Source organism: Leucopleurus acutus, assembly GCF_964270905.1.
Source record: "Leucopleurus acutus genome assembly, chromosome: 1".
Taxonomy (NCBI): domain Eukaryota; kingdom Metazoa; phylum Chordata; class Mammalia; order Artiodactyla; family Delphinidae; genus Leucopleurus; species Leucopleurus acutus.
The window spans coordinates 144,882,116-144,903,010 of record NC_139142.1 but is presented as its reverse complement, the minus strand read 5'-3'; the positions used below and the strand labels follow the sequence as shown (position 1 = coordinate 144,903,010).

General features: G+C 35.1%; 1 protein-coding gene across 1 annotated transcript in view; it reads right to left on the bottom strand.

Moving 5' to 3' along the window:
- The window catches only part of ETFA (electron transfer flavoprotein subunit alpha), an 85,735-nt gene that overhangs the window by 35,899 nt on the left and 28,941 nt on the right, over nt 1-20,895 (bottom strand). Inside the window, exon 9 of the mRNA XM_082836090.1 lies at nt 19,856-19,938. Coding sequence (XP_082692216.1) covers nt 19,856-19,938 — 83 coding nt within the window. The remainder of the gene's footprint in view (nt 1-19,855; nt 19,939-20,895) is intronic.

The following is a 20,895-nucleotide window of genomic DNA, read 5'->3' as shown; positions in this document are numbered from 1 at the left end:
GTCAACAAACACATTAAAAGATGCTCAACATCACTAATCATTAGAGAAATGCAAATCAAAACTTCAGTGAGGTATCACCTCATACAGGTCAGAATGGCCATCATCAAAAAGTCTACAAACATAAATGCTGAAGAGGGTGTGGAGAAAAGGGAACCCTCTTGCACTGTTGGTGGGAATGTAAATTGATACAGCTCTATGGAGAACAGTATGCAGGTTCCTTACAAAACTAAAGCAGAACTACCATACAACCCATCAATCCCACTACTGGGCATATACCCTGAGAAAACCATAATTCAAAAAGAGTCATGTACCACAATGATCATTGCAGCTCTATTTACAATAGCCAGGACATGGAAGCAACCTAAGTGTCCACTGACAGATGAATAACGAAGATGTGGCACATATATAATGGAATGTTACTCGGCCATAAAAAGAAACAAATTTGAGTTATTTGTAGTGAGATGGATGAATCTAGAGTCTGTCATACAGAGTGAAGTAAGTGAGAAAGAGAAAAACAAATACTGTATGCTAACACGTATATATGGAATCTAAAAAAAAAAAATGATTCTGATGAACGAAGGGCAGGTCAGGAATAAAGACACAGACATAGAGAATGGACTTGAGGAGACAGGGAAGGGTAAGGGTAAGCTGGGACGAAGTGAGAGAGTTGCACTGACATATATACACTACCTAATATAAAATAGATAGCTAGTGGAAAGCAGCCACATAGCACAGGGAGATCAGCTTGGTGTTTTGTGACCACCTATGGGTGTTGGATAAGGAGGGTGGGAGGGAGGCGCAAGAGGGATGGGATATGGAGATATATGTATACATATAGCTGATTCACTTTGTTATACAGCAGAAACTAACACAACACTTTAAAGCAATTATACTCCAATAAAGATGTTAAAAAATAAAAATAAAATAATGTCTGAAAATTAAAAAGAGAAAACCCTAAAGACTCCACCAAAAAATTGTTAGCACTAATAAATGAATTAACTTGCAAGATACAAAATCAATATATAGAAATCTGTTGTGTTTCTACACACTAACAACAAACTATCAGAAAGAAAAATTAAGAAAACTGTCCTATTTACAACTGCATCAAAAAGAATAAAATAACTGGGAATACATTTAACTAAGGAGGTGAAAGACCTGTATACTAAAAACTATGACCCTGATGAAAGAAATTAAAGAAGACACAAATAAATGGAAAGATATTCTGTGCTCATGGATTAGAAGAATTAATATTGTTAAAACATCCATACTACCCCAAGCAGCGTACAGATTAAATGCAATCCCTATGAAAATTCCAATGGCATTTTTCACAGAATTAGAACAATCCTAAAATGTGTATGGAACCAAAATATACCTTGAATAGCTAAAGTAATCTTGAAAAAGAATAAAAAAGCTGGAGGCACCATATCAGAAATTTGTAATATAATTTAAAACTATATTACAAAGCTATAGTAATCAAAACAGTATGGTACTGACATAAAACAGACATATAGATCAATGGAATATAACAGAGAACCCAGAAATAAACCCATTCACATATGGTCAATTAATTTATGACAAAGGAGCCAAGAATGTACAATGGGGAAAGGACAATCTCTTCAATAAATGGTGCTGGGAAGACTGGACAGCCACAAGCAAAAGAATGAAACTGGACCACTATCTTAAACCATACACAAAAATCAAATCAAAATGGATTAAGGACTCGAATAAGACCTGAAACCATAAAACGCTTAGAAAACATAGGTGGTAAGCTCCTTGACATTAGTCTTGGTGATGGTATTTTGGATTTCACACCAAAGGCAATAAAAGCAAAAATAAACAAGTAGGGCTATATCAAACTAAAAGGCTTCTGTGCAGCAAAGGAAACCATCAACAAAATGAAAAGGCTACGTACTGAATGGAAGAAAATATGTGCAAATCATATATCCAATAAGGGGTTAATATCCAAAACATGTAAACAACTCACACACCTCAATAGCAAAGAAAAAACAAAACAGAATCCAATTAAAAAAATGGGCTGAGGTTATGAACAGACATTCTTCCCAAGGAAGCCACACAGAAGATGGCCAACAGGTACATGAAAAGATACTTAATGTTGCTAATCATCAGAGAACTGCAAATCAAAATCACAATGAGATAGCACCTCACACTCTTAGAAATGGCTGCTATGAAAAACAAAACAAAACAAACAAAAACCCAAGAGACGACAGCTGGCTAGGGTGTGGAGAAAACGAAGCCCTTGTGCACTGTCGATAGGAATGTAAATTGGCACAGCCACTATGGAGAACAAAATTAAAAAGAGAACTACCATATGATCCAGCAATTCCACTTTTGGATTTTTATTCAAAGAACACATAAACACTAACTTGAAAAGATATTTATTGCAGCATTATTTACAACAGCCAAGATACGGCAACAACCTAAGTATCCACCAATGGATACATGGATAAAGAAAATATGGTGTGGGGCTTCCCTGGTGGCCCAGTGGTTGAGAGTCCGCCTGCTGATGCAGGGGACACAGGTTCGTGCCCCGGTCCAGGAAGATCCCACATGCCGCGGAGCGGCTGGGCCCATGAGCCATGGCCGCTGAGCCTGCGCGTCCAGAGCCTGTGCTCCGCAACGGGAGAGGCCACAACAGTGAGAGGCCCGCGTACCGCAAAACAAAAACAAAAAGAAAATATGGTGTGTACATATATACAATGGAATACTATTCTGCCATAAAAAAGAATGAAATCTTGCCACCTTGAGAGCGTTATGATAAATGAAATAAGAGAAAGACAAACACCATATGATCTCACTTAATGTGGAATCTAAAAAAACAAACAAAACAACTCTAAGCTCATTGATATGGAGAACAGATTGGTGGTTGCTGGGGGTGGGGAGGAAGGGTCAGAGGGTGGGCAAAATGAGCAAAGGGAGTCAAAAAGGCACCAACTTCCAGTTATAAAATAAATGAGTCATGGAGATGTAATGCACAGCATGGTGACTATAGTTAATGATATTGTACTGCACATTTGAAAGTTGCTACAAGAGTAAATCCTAAAAGTACTCATCAGAAGAAAAAAAATTCTGTAACGATATATGGTGATGGATGTTAACAAAAAAATAGCATGCTATCATTAACATAAAGTTTTAAAAATATACAAAACAGTAGTATGTATCAGTACTTCCCAACTTATTTATATCATGGCACACAGAAAATAGTAATATTTGTATGGTACACTAGGCTAAATGAACAAGGCTAGTCATAATATTTACTCTTCCAAAGACTGAGAGGATCAACATCTTGGCAAACTTGTAAATCATCCACGGCACTCAAGTTGAAAAGTTCAGCTATATACTGTTTAGGGACCTGTCGATATACAGTAAAAGTAAAAATGACATGCATTGAAAAAATAATCATCAAATTTAGGGTAATGGTTACGTTTGAGGGGAGGGAAGGATATGCATTGAACAAAGAGTTACAGGGGTTTTCAATTGTAATACTGCTTTTTAAATTTGGTGGTAAAAACGTAGGTGTTTACTGTATTATTTTATATATAAATATATATTTACATATATATTTTTAAAATAAAAATAAAAGAATGGGAAACAAAGTGAATTTAGTAAACATAAGCTAATTTTTCAAGCTTAGCCTAGCAAGAGAGATAAACAGGGTGGTAGCTAGCAGGGAAAAAGAGCTGCTGGGTGGGTAGATGAATAATTTTCTTTTTTTAAGGTTATAAAATAGCAGCCAGGGACTTCCCTGGTGACGCAGTGGTTAACAATCTGCCTGCCAATGCAGGGGACACGGGTTCGATCCCTGGTCTGGGAAGATCTCACATGCCACGGAGCAACTAAGCCTGTGCACCACAACTCCTGAGCCTGCGCTCTATAACCTGCGAGCCACAACTACTGAAGCCTGTGTGCCTAGAGCCCGTGCTCTGCAACAAGAGAAGCCACTGCAATGAGAAGCCCGCGCACCACAACTAAGAGTAGCCCCTGCTAGCCACAACTAGACAAAGTCCGCATGCAGCAATGAAGACCCAAAGGCAGCCAAATAAATTAATTAATTAAACTAAAATAAATAAATAAATAGCAGCCAGTAGAGAGGTGCCCTGGACCCAAAGTATGGGGGTAATTAATGAAATACCATCTCAAAGGAGGTAAGAAGTGATGGGATCCAACGACAGGTAGACATATTAGTATTAAATAAGAAAAGGGCCACCTCTTTCTCTGATACATATAGGTAACCTTGGTTTTTGTTTTGTATTGTTTTTTGCTTTCATAGAGAGGACAATAAGTTGACTTGTGAAGCAGAAGGAAAGGTCAGTGCCCAAGAATAAGGGAAATGATACTAAATAAGGGGTTTAAAAAATTGGTACAATATAAAATAATGTAGTTGATATATACTAACAAATCAAAATTCAGTTCAGGTAGATATACTTGTGGAAAACTGTCTGAGGCTATACAATCCACCAATTTTTTCTGGACAAGTGATTTTCAAAACGTGCTCAGGGCTCTAATCACTCTGCAAAGGTGCCATAGAAAATCTCTCAGAATACTGAGAAAGGGAGGGAGCTGAGTTAGTAGCACTCCAGATACATGGCCCCAATTCAATCCCACTTTTTCTTATGTTATGTATGGAGCTTTCTGATAAGATTTCATATGAAGAAGGGCTCTACAACGAAACCACTATGAAATTTTATCCTAGCCAGACCTACAGGCCCAAAAGCAAATAATTTTGACTCCTTACAGTAGTACACTTAAATATTAGGCAATTGGCTGACACTGAAAAATACTATTTTTTTAAAAAAAAAAACCTGCCCTATGAAACCACTGTCCTATTTATAATAAAGATATTGTTGAGGATGTTAATCAATAGTGTCCTCTGTATAAGGGCTCAAGGGATAAATGTATTTCTCTGATCTTGATACCAGGCCAAATTATGCTTCCCATGTGCAATTAGTTTGTTTTTACCTTAGGGACAATGTAAATGAAGACACTGATCTTGTTTCCCAATATGAACTGGCTTCTAGAAAACCTAGTGCCAAATTGGCAGCCCGGGTCTAACAAATGGACAAGGCCATACAGAATTTATTTTCTTTAAAATCTCTCTCCTAGTTTCAACACATATCTCCAACCTTTGTTTACTCTCCACCTGAATTTTCTCAAGACCACTCAAATTGCTATCCAGCCACCCCCCCACCTCACCCCAAGAGATACAAGGCAGAGTTTGGCTGTGACAGGTATGGGAGTGGAAAGTCAGAGCAGGAACACTAAGAAATCCCTATCTCTGAGGCCCAGGTGCAGAGGACCTGCCTAAGATAAGGTTAAATAAGAACTGAGAACCACCCCTTAACACAACCAAAGAATAAAGAGATATGACAAATAAATGCAATACTTGGCCCTAAACTAGACGCTGTACTGGGAGGGGAAATATATTATCATGAACATCAACAGGCTAATAAAATAGGAATATTCCATTAGAATATGGAAAACTGGAATTGGAATATCAACTGACAAAATCCAGATACGGAATGTAAACTGTACTTTGGCTATGTAAGAGACTATTTCTTTTTTTTTCTTTTATTGAAGTATGTTGATTTACAATGCTGTGCCAATCTCTGCTATACAGCAAAGTAACTCAGTTATACACATGTAAACATTTATTAAAATGTTTTTTCCATTATGGTTTATCACAGGATTTTGAGTATAGTTCCCTGTGCTGTACATTAGGACCCTGTTTAGCCATTCTAAATGTAATTGTTTGCATCTACCAACCTGAAACTCCCAGTCCATCCCTCTCCCTCCCCCACTCCCCCTGGGCAACCACAAGTCTGTTCTCTATGTCTATGAGTCTATGTCTATTTTGCAGATAGGTTCATTTGTGCCACATTTTAGATTCCACATGTAAGTAATATATGGTGTTTGTCTTTCTCATTCTGACTTACTTCACTTAGTATGATCATCTCTAATTGCATCCATGTTGCTGCAAATGGCATTTCATTCTTTTTTATGGCTGAGTAGTAGTCCATTGTATATATGTACCACATCTTCTTTATCCATTCATCTGTCAATGGACATTTAGTTGTTTCCATGTTTTGGCTATTGTGAACAGTGCTGCTATGAACATATGGGTGGATGTATCTTTTCGAATTATAGTTTTGTCTGGGTATATTCCCAGGAATGGGATTGCTGAATTATATGGTAATTCTATTTTTAGTGTCCTGAGGAACCCCCAAACTGTTCTCCATAGTGGCTGTACCAACTAACATTCCCACCAACAGTGTAGGAGGGTTCCCTTTTCTGCACACCCTCTCCAGCATTTGTTATTTATAGACTTTTTAATGATGGTCATTCTGACCGGTGTAAGGTGGTACCTCACTGTAGTTTTGATTTGCATTTCTCTATTAATCAGTGATGTCGAGCATCTTTTCACGTGCCTACTGGTCATCTGTAAGTCTTTTTGGAAAAATGTCTATTAAGGTCTTCTGCCCATTTTCAATTGGGTTGTTTGGTTTTTTGTTATGGAGTTGTATGAGCTCTGTATATTTTGGAGATTAAGGCCTTTGGGGCTTAATATTTGCTTAATTTGCAAATATTTTCTCCCATTCCGAGGGTTGCCTTTTTGGGCTTTTTTGTTTTTTATGGTTTCCTTTGCTGTGTAAAACCTTGTAAGTTTGATTAGGTGCCCTTTGTTTTTGTTTTTATTTCTATTGCCTTGGGAGATTGACCTAAGAAAAGTTTGGTATGATTTATGTTAGAGAATGTTTTGCCTATGCTTTCTTCTAGGAGTTTATGGTGTCATGTCTTATGTTTAAGTCTTTAAGCCATTTTGAGTTTATTTCTGTGCATGGTGTGAGGGTGTTCTAACTTCACTGATTTACATGCAGCTGTTCAACTTTTCCAGCACCCCTTGCTGAAGAGGCTGTTTTTTCCCCATTTTATATTCTTGCCTCCTTTGTCGAAGATTAATTGACCGTAGGTGTGTGAGTTTATTTCTGGGCTCTCTATTCTGTTCCATTGATCCGTATGCCCGTTTTGATTTCTGTAGCTTTGTAGTACTGTCTGAAGTCTGGGAGAGTTATGCCCCCTGCTTTGCTTTTCTTCCTCAGGATTGCCCTAGCAATTCTGGGTCTTTTATGGTTCCATACAAAATTTTGAATTATTTGTTCCAGTTCTGTGAAAAATGTCATGGGTAATTTGATAGGGATCACATTAAATCTGTAGATTGCTTTGGGTAGTATTGCCATTTTAACAATATTAATTCTTCCAATCCAAGAGCACGTGGTATCTTTCCATTTCTTTGAATCCTCTTTTATTTCCTCTATTAATGTTTTATAGTTCTCAGCATATAAGTCTTTCACCTCCTTGATCAGGTTATTCCTAGGTATTTTATTTTTTCAGGTGCAATTTTAAAAGGTATATATATATTTTACATTCCCTTTCTAGTATTTCATTGTTAGTGTAAAGGAATGCAACCAACTTCTGAATGTTAATCTTGTATCCTGCTACTTTGCTGAATTCATTTATTAGATCTAATAGTTTTTGTGTGGAGTCCTTAGGGTTTTCTATATACAGTATGTCATCTGCATATAGTGACAATATTAGCTCTTCCCTTCCAATTTGGATACCTTTTATTTCTTTTTCTTGTCTGACTGCTATGGCTAAGACTTCCACTATTATGTTGAAGAGAAGTGGTGAGAGTGGGCATCCCTGTCCTGTTCCAGATTTTAATGGGAAGGCATTCAACTTTTCACCCTTGAGTATTATACTGGCTGTGGGTTTGTCATAAATGGCATTTATTATATTGAGATATGTTCCCTCTATTCCCACTTTGGTAACAGTTTTTATCATGAATGGATGTTGAATTTTGTCAAATGCTTTTCCTGGATCTACTGAGATAATCATGTGGCTTTTTACTTTTCTTTTGTTAATGTGGTATATTACATTGACTTGCATATCTTGAACCATCCTTGTGAACCTGGGATGAATCCACTTGGTTGCAGTATATGATCTTCTTTATATGTTGTTGGATTCAGTTTGCTAATATTTTGTTGAGAAATTTTTCATCTATATTCATCAAAGATAAGGCCCGTAATTTTCTTTCTTGGTGGTGTCTTTGGTTTTGGTATCAGAGTGATGGCGGCTTCATAGAATGTCTTTGGGAGTGTTCCCTCCTTTTCAATCTTTTGGAAGAGTTTGAGAAGAATCAGTGTAAGTTCTTCTTTGTATGTTTGGTAGAATGTGCCTGTGAAGACATCTGGTCCTGGACTTTTTTTTTTTTTTTTTTTATGGTCCTGGACTTTTGTTTGTAGGAAGTTTTTTTTAATTACAGATTCTATTTCAATTCTAGTGATCAGTCTGTTCAAATTATCTATTTATTTTTGATTCAATTTTGGGTGGGCTGTATGTTTCTAGAAAGTTGTCCACTTCTTCTAGGTTGTCAAATTTCTTGGTACATAATTGTTCATAGTACTCTCCTACAGTTTTTTGTACTTCTGCGGTATCAGCTGAGATTTCTCCTTTTTCATTTCTTATTTTGTTTATTTGGGATCTCTCTCTTTTCTTCTTGGTGAGCCTGGACAGAGGTTTGTCAATTTTGTTCACCCTTTCAAAGAACGAGCTCTTGGTTTTGTTGGTTTTTTCCTATCGTTTTTTTAATCTCTATTTTATTTATTTCCTCCCTGATCTTAATTCTTTGCTTCCTTCTGCCAATTTTAGGTTTTGTTTGTTCTTCTTTTTCTAATTCTTTTAGGTGGTAGGTTAGGTTGTTTACTTGAGATTTTTCTTGTTTTTTTGAGGCAGGCCTGTATCACTATGAATTCCCTCTAACAACTGCTTTTGCTGGATTCCATAGATTTTGTATGGTTGTTTTCATATTCGTTTGTGTAAGAGACTATTTCTACTCTTTGGAAATACACACTGAAGTATTTACAGGTCATGATCTTACTGTCAAATAGTTCAGAAAAAAATTGTGTACATATGTGTACACATACACACATACTGTATTATTTTTAATTTTCAAATTTTTATAAGTTTGAAATTATTTCCAAATAAAAAGTTAATTTAAAAAAAAGGAATAGAAGTCTTTGTTGCAACAGTAAGCTACAGACTAGTGGATCCCTATAACTGGGTCTGAATTCTTACAGGGAGCATGAATCCATAAACATGCCAGATTGTTCCATATAAATAAATGTTCAGTAATCTTCCATATGTACGTGTCAACTGCTATGAATGACAATATAAAAATGTATTTAAAAGTATAACTAAATTCATAGCATCTCTGAGGTATTAGATATTTTCTTAAAAAATTGATAATAAAAGCAAAATTATTTTGTGAAATAACAAAATTTGCCTTTAAGTGTCCCCTTACGTGAAATAAGGAACTTCTTACTATTCATCATCAGAGAGAACTATGATGATGCTTTCCATAGCTGTAACAAAATGGCGACAAAATACAACATAGGATCTTCAAATAATATAAAGTTATAAGGAATAAGAATGAAAAAAAATCAAGCTTTAAAAGATTCAGGAGGTTTTGGTGGTAAGACAACACAGACCCAAATTTAATAAAGATAACTAAAAGTACTTTGTTCAGCTTTAAACACTAAGAAACATTGCATTATTACTAAACATTGCATTACTAGACACGGTTTTAACAGCAAACAACAAAATATGGAGGAAGGAGAAGAGACATTTTGGATGTCTTCGAATGCCAACAGTAGGATCCGGCTGCCAAGAATCTAATGCAATATTAAGTAGCACTAATTAAAATATTATTTAGGAAGATAATAATCCAACTCTGTACTAGTCAGAGCACACATGAAGTAATGTGCTCAATTCTAAGCCTCAGGACTCCTGCTTATGGCCCTGAGAATAGTTTGTATCAGACTAACCCCCCTCTTGCAGAGAAAAACTGTGAAACCTGGTGAAAATAAAGGCAGCAATTGTTTAAATACGTTGGAGATCAACCAAGATAGTGGACACTTGAGAAGCCAGAATTCTGTTGGGGAGGGAAGCACAATGAAAAGAGCCCACCATACACCTCTACTTCTTCCCTTGGGCCATATGCAGATCTCCCACAAGGGAAATAAAAGCCCCTCAGAAAGCAGCCACTTTAGATAGAAACCTGAAGTCTTATTAGTGGAGGGAACAAACAAGACAGTATTTATGGCTGCAACATTAGCTGGAAGGTGAGGAAAATATTCCAGAGGGACAACCAAAAACTCTGCTTACATATTCTGCTCAAAACTCTGGCTGACCACCCCCGGACACACACTGGACATGTGTCAGGTAGCCTCTAAGCCAGCTGGCTAGGCTAAAAGAGAAGAGGATTTGAGGTTTGAGTGCAGTCAAATTAATTGCCTGTGAAAACAAAAATGAATATTCTCAACAGAAATATAACAGAATCCATAATCTCTAAACATATTATTCAATGTGCATAATATGATCCCAAAGTACTAAGCCAGTGATTCTTAAAATGTGATCTGCATATTCCTGTAAGTCCCAAGACCCTTTCAGGGGTCTGCAAGGTCAAAAATATTTTCATAGTAATACTAAAATGTTATTTGTCCTTTTCTCTCTCATTCTATCACAATGCTACAGTGCAGTTCTCCAGTGGTTACATGACTGTTTGAGGAAATCATCTCTCTGATAACTACCAGAAGGTATGCATCTGTATTTCTGTGTTACCTAAAAATGTTTAAAGTAGTAGGTTTTAAGTATAAATATGTATGTTTAGAGAGATTAACTCAGTTTGTTCTCAGTACAGTAGCTTGTGCTCTTATAGCTATAATTTCTGTAACCTCATTATCATCCAATAAATTGATATTTGGAATCCCAAAGATTTCCCTGTGCCTACAAGGAAACACAAGAAGTACATTTTGTTACCTTATATGGCAATAAAAAATGTTTTGTAAATTTTTATATATTTTAAAATTTATCTAAAACTATAATTTTAGATTTTGCTAATATTTATACTAAAATACAGAAGACTCACTTTCCCAACCCACAGCTCCAACATCTACACCAAAAGATGCTGATAAAGATGAAACTGATAACAGAGATCTCTAACTTATGGAAAAGAGGAATCTATTCTAAAAAATATTGTGTAAAATTAAAAATAAGTGAAAATATGATGAAAGTTATCTTTCTCTTGGCTTCAGAGATGTTAATGATTTATGTTACTGTGTCTTTTGCAACAGAAATGATGGCCATTTTGAAAATAATTCCATTTAGAGAAAAATTAATTGAATGTTTTATTTTTAACACAGATGTGATGAGTTTAAAAGTAAAAAACTGTTTAGCTTTTCAAACCAGGAAGGAAAAAGTCACTGAAGCATCATATGGGTTATCATATTTCATTGGCTAGACAAGCACAGTTGCTAAAAGACTAATAAAGGTGACCTTGCTAAATGCCTGCTAGATGAAAAATCAGTGAAAGAAACTATGGCACTGCCACATTCCAATGATACAGGAACTTGCTGAATAAAAGATTCAACTGTAAACATGAATATTAAGTTAATAAATCATCTGCAAAATTGTACTTTTGCCTAACAAAGAGACAAATCTATATAGTTGGGTTTTGTGTTTTAATTGTATTTGTCCAGTATCAATAACAACTAAATACTGAAGAATTCCTTTATGTGAATGCTTGGCAACAAACAAAAGTGGTACTGAAAAACTCAAAGTATTAAGTAACATTTTTGGATCTCATGGTTTATCCTAGAAAAACTGTATTGACTTTTGCACTGATGATGTAAAAATAACAGTGGGTAAAACTGCTGCCTTAGCATTAAGCAAGACAGTTGCACCAAACTGTACTAGTTGTCACTGCATTCTTCATGGCCACATACAGTTTAAAAAAAAAAGAAAACCTGGTTTCACTTAACAATGCCCTTGATGAAGTAGTAAAACTTATTAGTTTTATTAAATCTTGACCTTTGAGTACACATCTTTTTAGTATTCTGTGTGACAAATCACGAAGTATGCAAAGTACTTCCATTGCATACAAAAGCACAATGATTGTCTTGAGGAAAATGGCTCGTGTGATGGTTTGAGTAAGCCACCCACATTTTCATGGATCACCATTTCCACTTCAAAGAACAACTGATAGATATTTGGAGTTTTGGCAGACATTTTATTGAAAATGAATGAGGTGAGCTTATCAATTCTTAGAAAACAAAGTTTTTGTTGCCATGGACAAAATTTGTGAATTAAGTTGATAATTAGAATTTTTTAAAAACTTGTATCCATGAATATGAACTGTAAAGACTCCTCTAATGAGATGAGTGGTGATACTGATGAAGGTAATGTTTTGATATTGATAAAATGTGTCAATATTTGAAAGATCTACAAAACTCACTAAAGGTTATTTTCTAAATGTTACAGGATAGTGAAAGATCCATTCGAAGTACAATACAGACCAGCAGATTTTAATGTAAGGGTATGAAAAGTTCATTGATATGTTTCAGATTCCACACTGCCAATACCCTTTAACAATTTACTCCTTGTCAAGTTCTGATGTAGTGTAAAAGAAGAATATCTACAATTTTATGAAAAGGCTATTAAAATATTCCTTTCTTTCTATATATCTGTGTGATGCTGGATTTTCTTCATATACTTCAATCAAACCAATATAAAACAACACACAGCAGAAACGAGAATCTAGCAGTTTTCTACTAAGCCAGATATCAAGTCAAAAATGTAAAAAAATTCCATTATTCTCATTAAATTTCTTTTGTTTTGGAAGACAGTTATTTTCACTAAAATGTTATTTATATTAAAAGAAATGGCTTTACTGTTGTTATTTTCAAAAGAATAAATATTTTAAAATTTTCTCAGTTTGAATTTCTAATATAAGAAATATCAATAGATATAACCCAAATAAACAAAAGCTCTGAGAGCCCTAAATAAATTTTAAAAGTAAGGAGCCCTAAGACAAAAAATTTGAGAACCATTGTACTACACACATAATGAAACAGGAAAGTGTGAAAATACAATCAAAGGACATCAACCCTGAAATAACCCAGAACTTGGAATTAGTACACAAGGATTTAAAAGCAGCTATTACAAGTATGGTCAAGGACGTAAAGGAAGATACCTGTAATGACTGCACAGATAAGAAATCTCAGCAGAGAAATGAAACTATAAAAAGAACCAAATGAAAATTTAGAACTAAAAAATACAAAATCAGAAATTTCCTAGATGGGTTTAATAGTATATTAGAAATTATAAAAGAGTCAGTAACCTTGAAGATAGACCAATAAAATTATTCAATCTGAAGAACAGAGGGGAAAAAAAACATGAAAAAGAATGAACAGTACTTAAGTAACCTACAGAAGAATATAAAGATATCTAAAATACGTGCAACTGGAGTCCTAGAATAAAAGTAGAGAAAAATAATGTGGCATAGTGTTCTATGTCAACAGGCCAAATCTGGACCGCCATCTGTTTTTGTACATAAAGTTATAATGGAATACAACTCATTCACTTACTTACAAGTCTATGGCTGCTTCTGCTCTACAACAGAAGAGTTAAGTAGTTACAACAGAGACTACGGCCAATTAAACCAAAAATACTTCCTATGTGATTTACAGATAGCTTGCTGTCCCCTGGTCTAGATCTTTTATGTCCTTACTGAAATTTTCCATCTAGTTATTCTATCAATTACTGGGAGAAGGTATTAAACCCTCCAACTATAATTATGGATTTGTTTATTCCTCACTTTAGTTCTGTCAGATTTTGCCTGATGTATTTTGAAATTCTGTTATTGGGCAGTTACACATTCATGATAGTTCTTTCTGATAAATTGATCCTTTTATCATTACATAATGGCCTCTTTATGTTTGGCAGTACCCATTGTCTTGAAGCTTGCTTCATCTGATATTAAAAAAGACAAACCAGATTTCTTATGCTCATTATTTGTATGGTGTATTTTTTTTCTATCTAAATGTATTTCTTTTAGGTAGCATATAGCTGAGTCTTGCTTTTTATACATCTGGTAATCTCTGCTTTTTGACTGGAATATTGAGTTCATTTACACTTTTCTCTCACTGCTTTTAAGAATTTATTTTTATCAGTATTGAAGTGGATGTACATTGTTTAAGAGTTTTGAATACAATTATATCAACCATAAAAATAGACCAAACAATTCTGCTTGTCCGTCAGAAACCAATTCTTGATCATGAGATTTCAGGTCTTCGTTTTGTTCTCATTTAAAGTAATAAAAGGTGTTTGCTGATCATTAACTGGAGAAAACTGCAAAGTCAGTGAATCTGGAAACTAACATTTATGACATACAGATGGCCAAGAGGCACATGAAAAGATGCTCAACACTGCTAATTATTAGGGAAATGCACATCAAAACTACAATGTGGTATCACCTCATACCAGTCATAATGGCCGTCAACAAAAATTCTACAAACAACAAATGTCAGAGAGGGTGCAGAGAAAAGGGAACCCTCCCACACTGTTGGTGGGAATATAAACTGGTACAGTCACTACGGAGAACAGTATGAAGATTCTTTAAAAAACTAAAAATAGAGCTACCATATGATTTAGCAATCCCACTCCTGGGCATATATCCGGAGAAAACCATTATTCAAAAAGATACATGCACCCCAATGTGCAATGCAGCACTATTTACAATAGCCAACACATGGAAGCAACCTAAATGTCCATCAACAGGTGAATGGATAAAGAAGATGTGGTACATATATACAATGGAATATTACTCAGCCATTAAAAAGAATGAAATAATGCCATTTGCAGCAACATGGATGAACCTGGAGATCATCATACTAAGTGAAGTAAGTCAGAGAAAGACAAATATCATATGATATCACTTATATGCAGAATCTAAGAAAAAATTATACAAAGGTACTTATTTATAAAACAGAAACAGACTCACAGACTTAGAGAACCAACTTATGGTTACCAGGGTAAAATGGTGGGGGGTATGAACAGACTGGGAGTTTGGGACTAACATGTACACACTGCTATATTTAAAATAGATAACCAAAAAGGACCTACTGTATAGCACAGGAAACCCTGCTCAGTACTCTGCTAATAACCTAAATGGGAAAAGAATTTGAAAAAGAAAAAAGTTTCAATAGGGAATGCAGCAAGGAGATCTGATGTTGGTTAAATTATGGACTCTTTCCAATTAGTTGGCTCTCCCTCCAAAGCAAATGTACTAAAAATAAAATGACTTCCTTTTTGAAAAAAATTTTTTTCTTTTTATCATTCTGTAAACAATTTGACTATTACACACCTTGTAGTTTCATTCCTGTTTCCTGTTCTTGGGGTTTGTTGAGCTTCTGAGATCTGTGGATTTATAGTTTTCATCAAATTTGGACATTCTATGGTCATTATTTCTTACAATAGTTTTCCTGATCCAATTACACATATATCAGGCCTCCTAAAGTTGTCCCATAGCTCACCAAGGCTCTGTCCGTTTTCTTCCTGTGTTTTCAAAATTTTCTGTGTTTCATTTTGGACAGTTTTTGCTGCCATATCTTCAAGTTCACTAATCTTTATTCTTGTAGTGGCTAATGGCAGGATAAACATTCTTTTCAAGTGCACAAGGTATATTCACCAAGATAGAGCATTTGTTAGGCCATAAAATAAGACTCAATGAATTCTAATACTGAAATATTAAAGAGATGCTCACCAAAATTAAATTTGAAATCAGTAATAGAAAGCTATCAAGGAAAAAAAATCACAAATATATAGAAATTAAACATTCTTAATTTTCTAAATTAGAAAATTTTTTTAACGAATGATGAAAATATATCAAAATTTGTGGGATGCATCTAAAGTACTATTTAGAGGGAAATTTGTGTCTTTAATATTTACATTTAAAAACAAGCAAAATACAAAATTAATGAAGTAAAGTTCTACCTTAAGAGCAAGGTAAACCCAAAGTAATTAGAAGGAAGAAAATTAAGAGCAAAAATCAATAAAAAGAAAACAATGAAAAAAATTAACAAAGCTAAGAGTTGGTTCATTGGTGTAGCTGCTCTGCAAAACAGTCTGGCAGTTCCTCAAAGGTTAAACATAAAGTTACCATATGAACAGCAATTCCACTCCTCGGTACATATCCAAGAGAAATGAAAACATATGTCCACACAAAAACCTGTACATGAATGTTCCTATCTGCATTATTCATAAGAGCCAAAAAGTAAAAGCAGCCCACACACACACAAACCAATCTTACACAGATTTTTCCTTCAGAAAATACAGCAGGAGGGAATATCTTTCAACTCATTTTATGAAGCCAGCATAATGCCAATACCAAAATTAGACAAAGATATTCGGCGGGGGGGAATTACAGATTATTTTGATAAAGACAGACCTAAAAATCTTTAAAAAAATATTAGTCAATCAAAACCAGCAATGTATTAAAAGGATAACATATCATGATCAAGTAGGGTTTACCACAGTAACTCAAGGTGGTTTAACATTCAAAAATCAACCAATGTAATTCACCAAATTAACAGAAAAAAGGAAAAAAAAACATGATCATTTCAACAGATGCAGAGAAATATTTGACAAAATTCAACAACCATTCATGATAACAACTCTCAGCAAATCGGGAACAGAAGGGAAGTTCCTCATCTTGATACCATTAAAATAAACAGGCAAGCCACAGATTGGGAGAAAATATTTGCAAAACATATATGACAAGTAACATATCTGGAATCGGTTTTTAAAAAAACTTCTACAACCCAATAACAAAAAGACAAGCAATTCAATAAAAAAGGTGCCATACATCTGAACAGATACTTTGTAAGGAAGACATCTGAGTGGCCAATAACACAACAGTGTTCAATCATCACAGATATCAGGAAAAAAACCACAACAAAGTACACCACTACACAAGCACCTGAACAGCTAAAATACCAAATGTTGGTGAAAATGAGGAGCAAGTGGAACCCAGATACATAGTTGGTGAAAATATAAAACTGTACAACTACTTTGGGAAGAAATGATCCAGAGGGGTGTCAGAGTCCAAGCACGGTAGGTAGGGTTATCTATATAGGAGGGCTGAATGTTCAGTGCAGGGTATGGGAGCCTGAGTGGGGCAAGGAGAGCATTTGTGCAGGTTAGCGTATTGGCAGGGTCCAGGTTTTTTACTGCCAATGAAAGGCATTACAAACAGGTAAAGGGAGAGTCAGAATTGACCTTGGACTGGAATTGGTGATGTCACTGTGAACTCATGGTTTTCAATGTAGATAGACTGATAGTGAAATAGATAAAAATGTTTGTATGTGTATATGAATACATATGCGTGTATATCTGCATACATATATACATACCTACACACATTCCCTAGCTTTTTTCACTGAGGGGTCCTGGGAATAGCAACGAGCACAATTAATATCCAGATGTCAGCTTCATACTATTCTTCACTAAAAGAAGCCAGGACTCCCTGGAGAAAAGACTGATGCCAGGGCTGGGATAGGAAAGGTACAAAAAGCCTGGAACATCTTACTCTGCCAGTAAGTAAGAAAGGCCTCAAAGAATTATGGGAACATGTCAAGAAGATACAGAAGCCACCTTGAAGGGGTTCTCACTGGCCAAATGTGGAACAATTTTTACATCAATTAAAATAATAACAACAGATTTTCACCCATTGAATAAAACAGGAACCATAAGTCCTATTATAAAGAAATGAATATTTATTTAACATTTATAAATAAATATAAATAAATAAACTGAAAGTGAGGAGAACTGGAATATTCACATCATTTCAAAGTAACTCCTCATAAAACATTTATTAATTACAAAGGGAAAAATAACTTTACAGTGGAGAAGTTTGACAGACATCAAAGCCTTTAATATATTTAAATTCCTTATGAAAAATTTAACCAAATGGTCAAAGTGAAAATCTAATAAGACACAATGAAATTGTGTACAATCTGATAGTATGAAATACATCCTTTTGCTATATAGGACATTATTGGGACAACTGGCAAAACCTGAACAAGGTCTGATGATTAGATAGTATTAATGTAAATTGATGTTAATCTCCTAATTTTAAAAGTTGTATTGTGGCTTTATAGGACAATGTCCTACATATTTGGAGATGATGGAGAATCATCTCAGCAACTTACTCTCAAATAGTCCACAAAAATAAAGGCTTTTACTCTGTCCTTGAAAGTTTTCTGTAAACTTGAGGTCATCTCAAAAAGGCTTTAAAGTCTTAAAGAAAAATACACACACACACAAAAATAAATATGTACACATATATATACATGTCAAACTCTAACTCAGAGTTAATGAATCAGAATCTCTGGGGCTTACATGATTTATGTTAAAGAAAGTCTTCAAAGCCTTTAATGTATTTAAATTCCTTATGAAAAATTTTCAATAATCCTATATTCATGACAGTAATGTTGAAGAAAGCTGACTGTATGGCATTTATTTACAATACAGGTAAGGATGCCACTGGTCATTCCCTGTCATTCTGCTATCCTACTTAATAACAAGTGTGTTGTTACTGAAAAGTCAATGTAAATAAAAGTTTGTCTCCCACCATACTTCCTTGTAGAAGTATTATTGATTAGGAAGGTTGTGGGTCTGATTTTTTGTAAATAAATTCAAGCCTAAAGATTATCTATTCACGTAAACTAGGACAAACAAGATTTCTACCAAAAAAATACCTATGTGCCACAGCTCATTAAATGCTAGGGAAGGCTTGAGCTTACTTGCTCAATAAATGCTCTCACAGCCTGACTAATGCAGTATCACAAGCAAATGGGTCACATGGTTTTGTGACTTTGTTTATTGAGTAACTATTTTACATTCTGAGATCTTATCTGACTTCAAATAAGCTGAATAACACAAAAAGCATTAACCATCAATACGCTAGATCTTATAAAAATTAAAAATTTCTGCTCTTCAAAAGAAAGTGAATAAAGAAGCAATAAAAAGACAAAGAACCCAATTTTAAAATGGGCAAAAGACTGAACACTCTTCAAAACAAACTTCAAAAGCAAGACAAATTTTTTGCCTATTTTGAAACTTTGAATGAACCTCTGATGGAACAGGGCACTGAGATATGAGATTTTTAAAAACAGATATGACTTAATATCCTGTTTTGAAATACATTAAAAAAATTTTGAAATACATTAAAAAAATTTTGAAATATATAAAAAAATTCATTTTCCTCCACACAATAAAGACTTAAACTGGCTGAGAATTGTATTCACTGAAAACCTGAATCATCTAAGAAATGTGAACAATCATTAGATATTGTTAGTGATTCAACTTTGAAACCAAAGTATTCCTTTTGTAAGTTTTGGATAGTTTTAACTGAATAGTCTAGTATCACTTACCCATATGGATAAGAATTTTCTGAATTTCATGCAACTAGACATAATAGAGAAATAAATTAGGTGTTCAGGAAGATATAAGACCACAGTTGTCACTCACGGCTCCCAATTTTGAGATTCTGTGTTCATTAATATAGATTCATCAGTTTTACTGATAGATTTTATAATATATAGGCTTTATGGTAAATAAATGTTAACGTGAACTTGTAAAATCCATTTAATAATAAAATGCTGCTTCTATCAATTTTATATTTAGTGTTGTGACATAAATTTGACAAACTATTCCACTGCTTTAAAAAATGTGAAAAACAATGCTGGATTTAAGAACTGCTCTGTGTTTTACTGAGGCCAAGAAATCCACAGACCTGTGAGAAGGACACATTCACCATGGTAATGGCTAACTGCTTAGGTACATTGAATAGGGCACCAATCACAGGGATGATTGTTCCACAAATATATACAGTTCTTATCCCCATAGAATTCTGCATGGCATATTTTATTGCGATACTTACCGGTGCTACTATTTTTCCTGTCTGTCCAACTTGCATGTCATTGGGAACAAAGCCAGCATCAACAGCAGCACGAGATGCACCAACTAAGGAAAAAATATTTGTCATTTTTTTAAGCTCTATTATTCAACTAGTTGGAATATTCACTGATAACAGTTAAAAAAAAAGAAGATTGATATAGTACATACATAAAACATACATTATAACCTGTTTGGGACGTCATTATATAATGCTCCTTTACACTGTAACTTCACAGCTTTTAAAGAAAGGTATTATAATATCTTTACCCCTAGGACCAGATAAAGAAAAGAGTTACATACAACACAAGATAAAGGCTTAACCAGTATTTTCTATCTAAAAATAAAAATGAGAATTTAACTAGCCTTCTATCCTCATTCAGCAGGAGTCAAAAGGGGCCCTGTACTTGGAGAAAAGGTACCCCACTCCCAGCAGGGGTCAACAATGAGCCTCAGGTCCTCTTCATCTCCATCTAGAGAGGACAAAAAGGGGGAGCCCTAGTGAATACTCCTCACTACCTCTTAACACTCACAGACTCACCTCCACTACCTATCATGAGTCAGTCAGGACTGATCACATTCTGCCCTTCACTTACATTAGTCACTGCAACAAGCCCCAGACTCAAAGGTTATCCTTCATAACCCATACACTGATCCCCACAATGCCCTGCATGCTCCCCAATCTGCACCTTCTCCCATGGCTCCCCAATTCCTGAAATCTTACACTATGATTTCTGGAATTCACAGCCTGATACCAGCAAACCACAAGTCTCTGTATCTTCCACCTATCTGTCTAAATGTTCCCTGAGGACAAGGATTCCCCTGCAGCCCTCTCCAGCAGATGTTGCTTTGCCTGCCACCATCTTCATACCACTGGGCCTAGAGGTGGTACACCAGGCCCTCACCGCCACTCTCAGAAAGTTTCCCCTCCTCCCTCCTTAAAACCCTTCAGCTTCGAATCTCATGTCATCAGATCATGTCACCCATATATTGCTGTGTCATCTATCAACCAGCAGGTCAATCCCC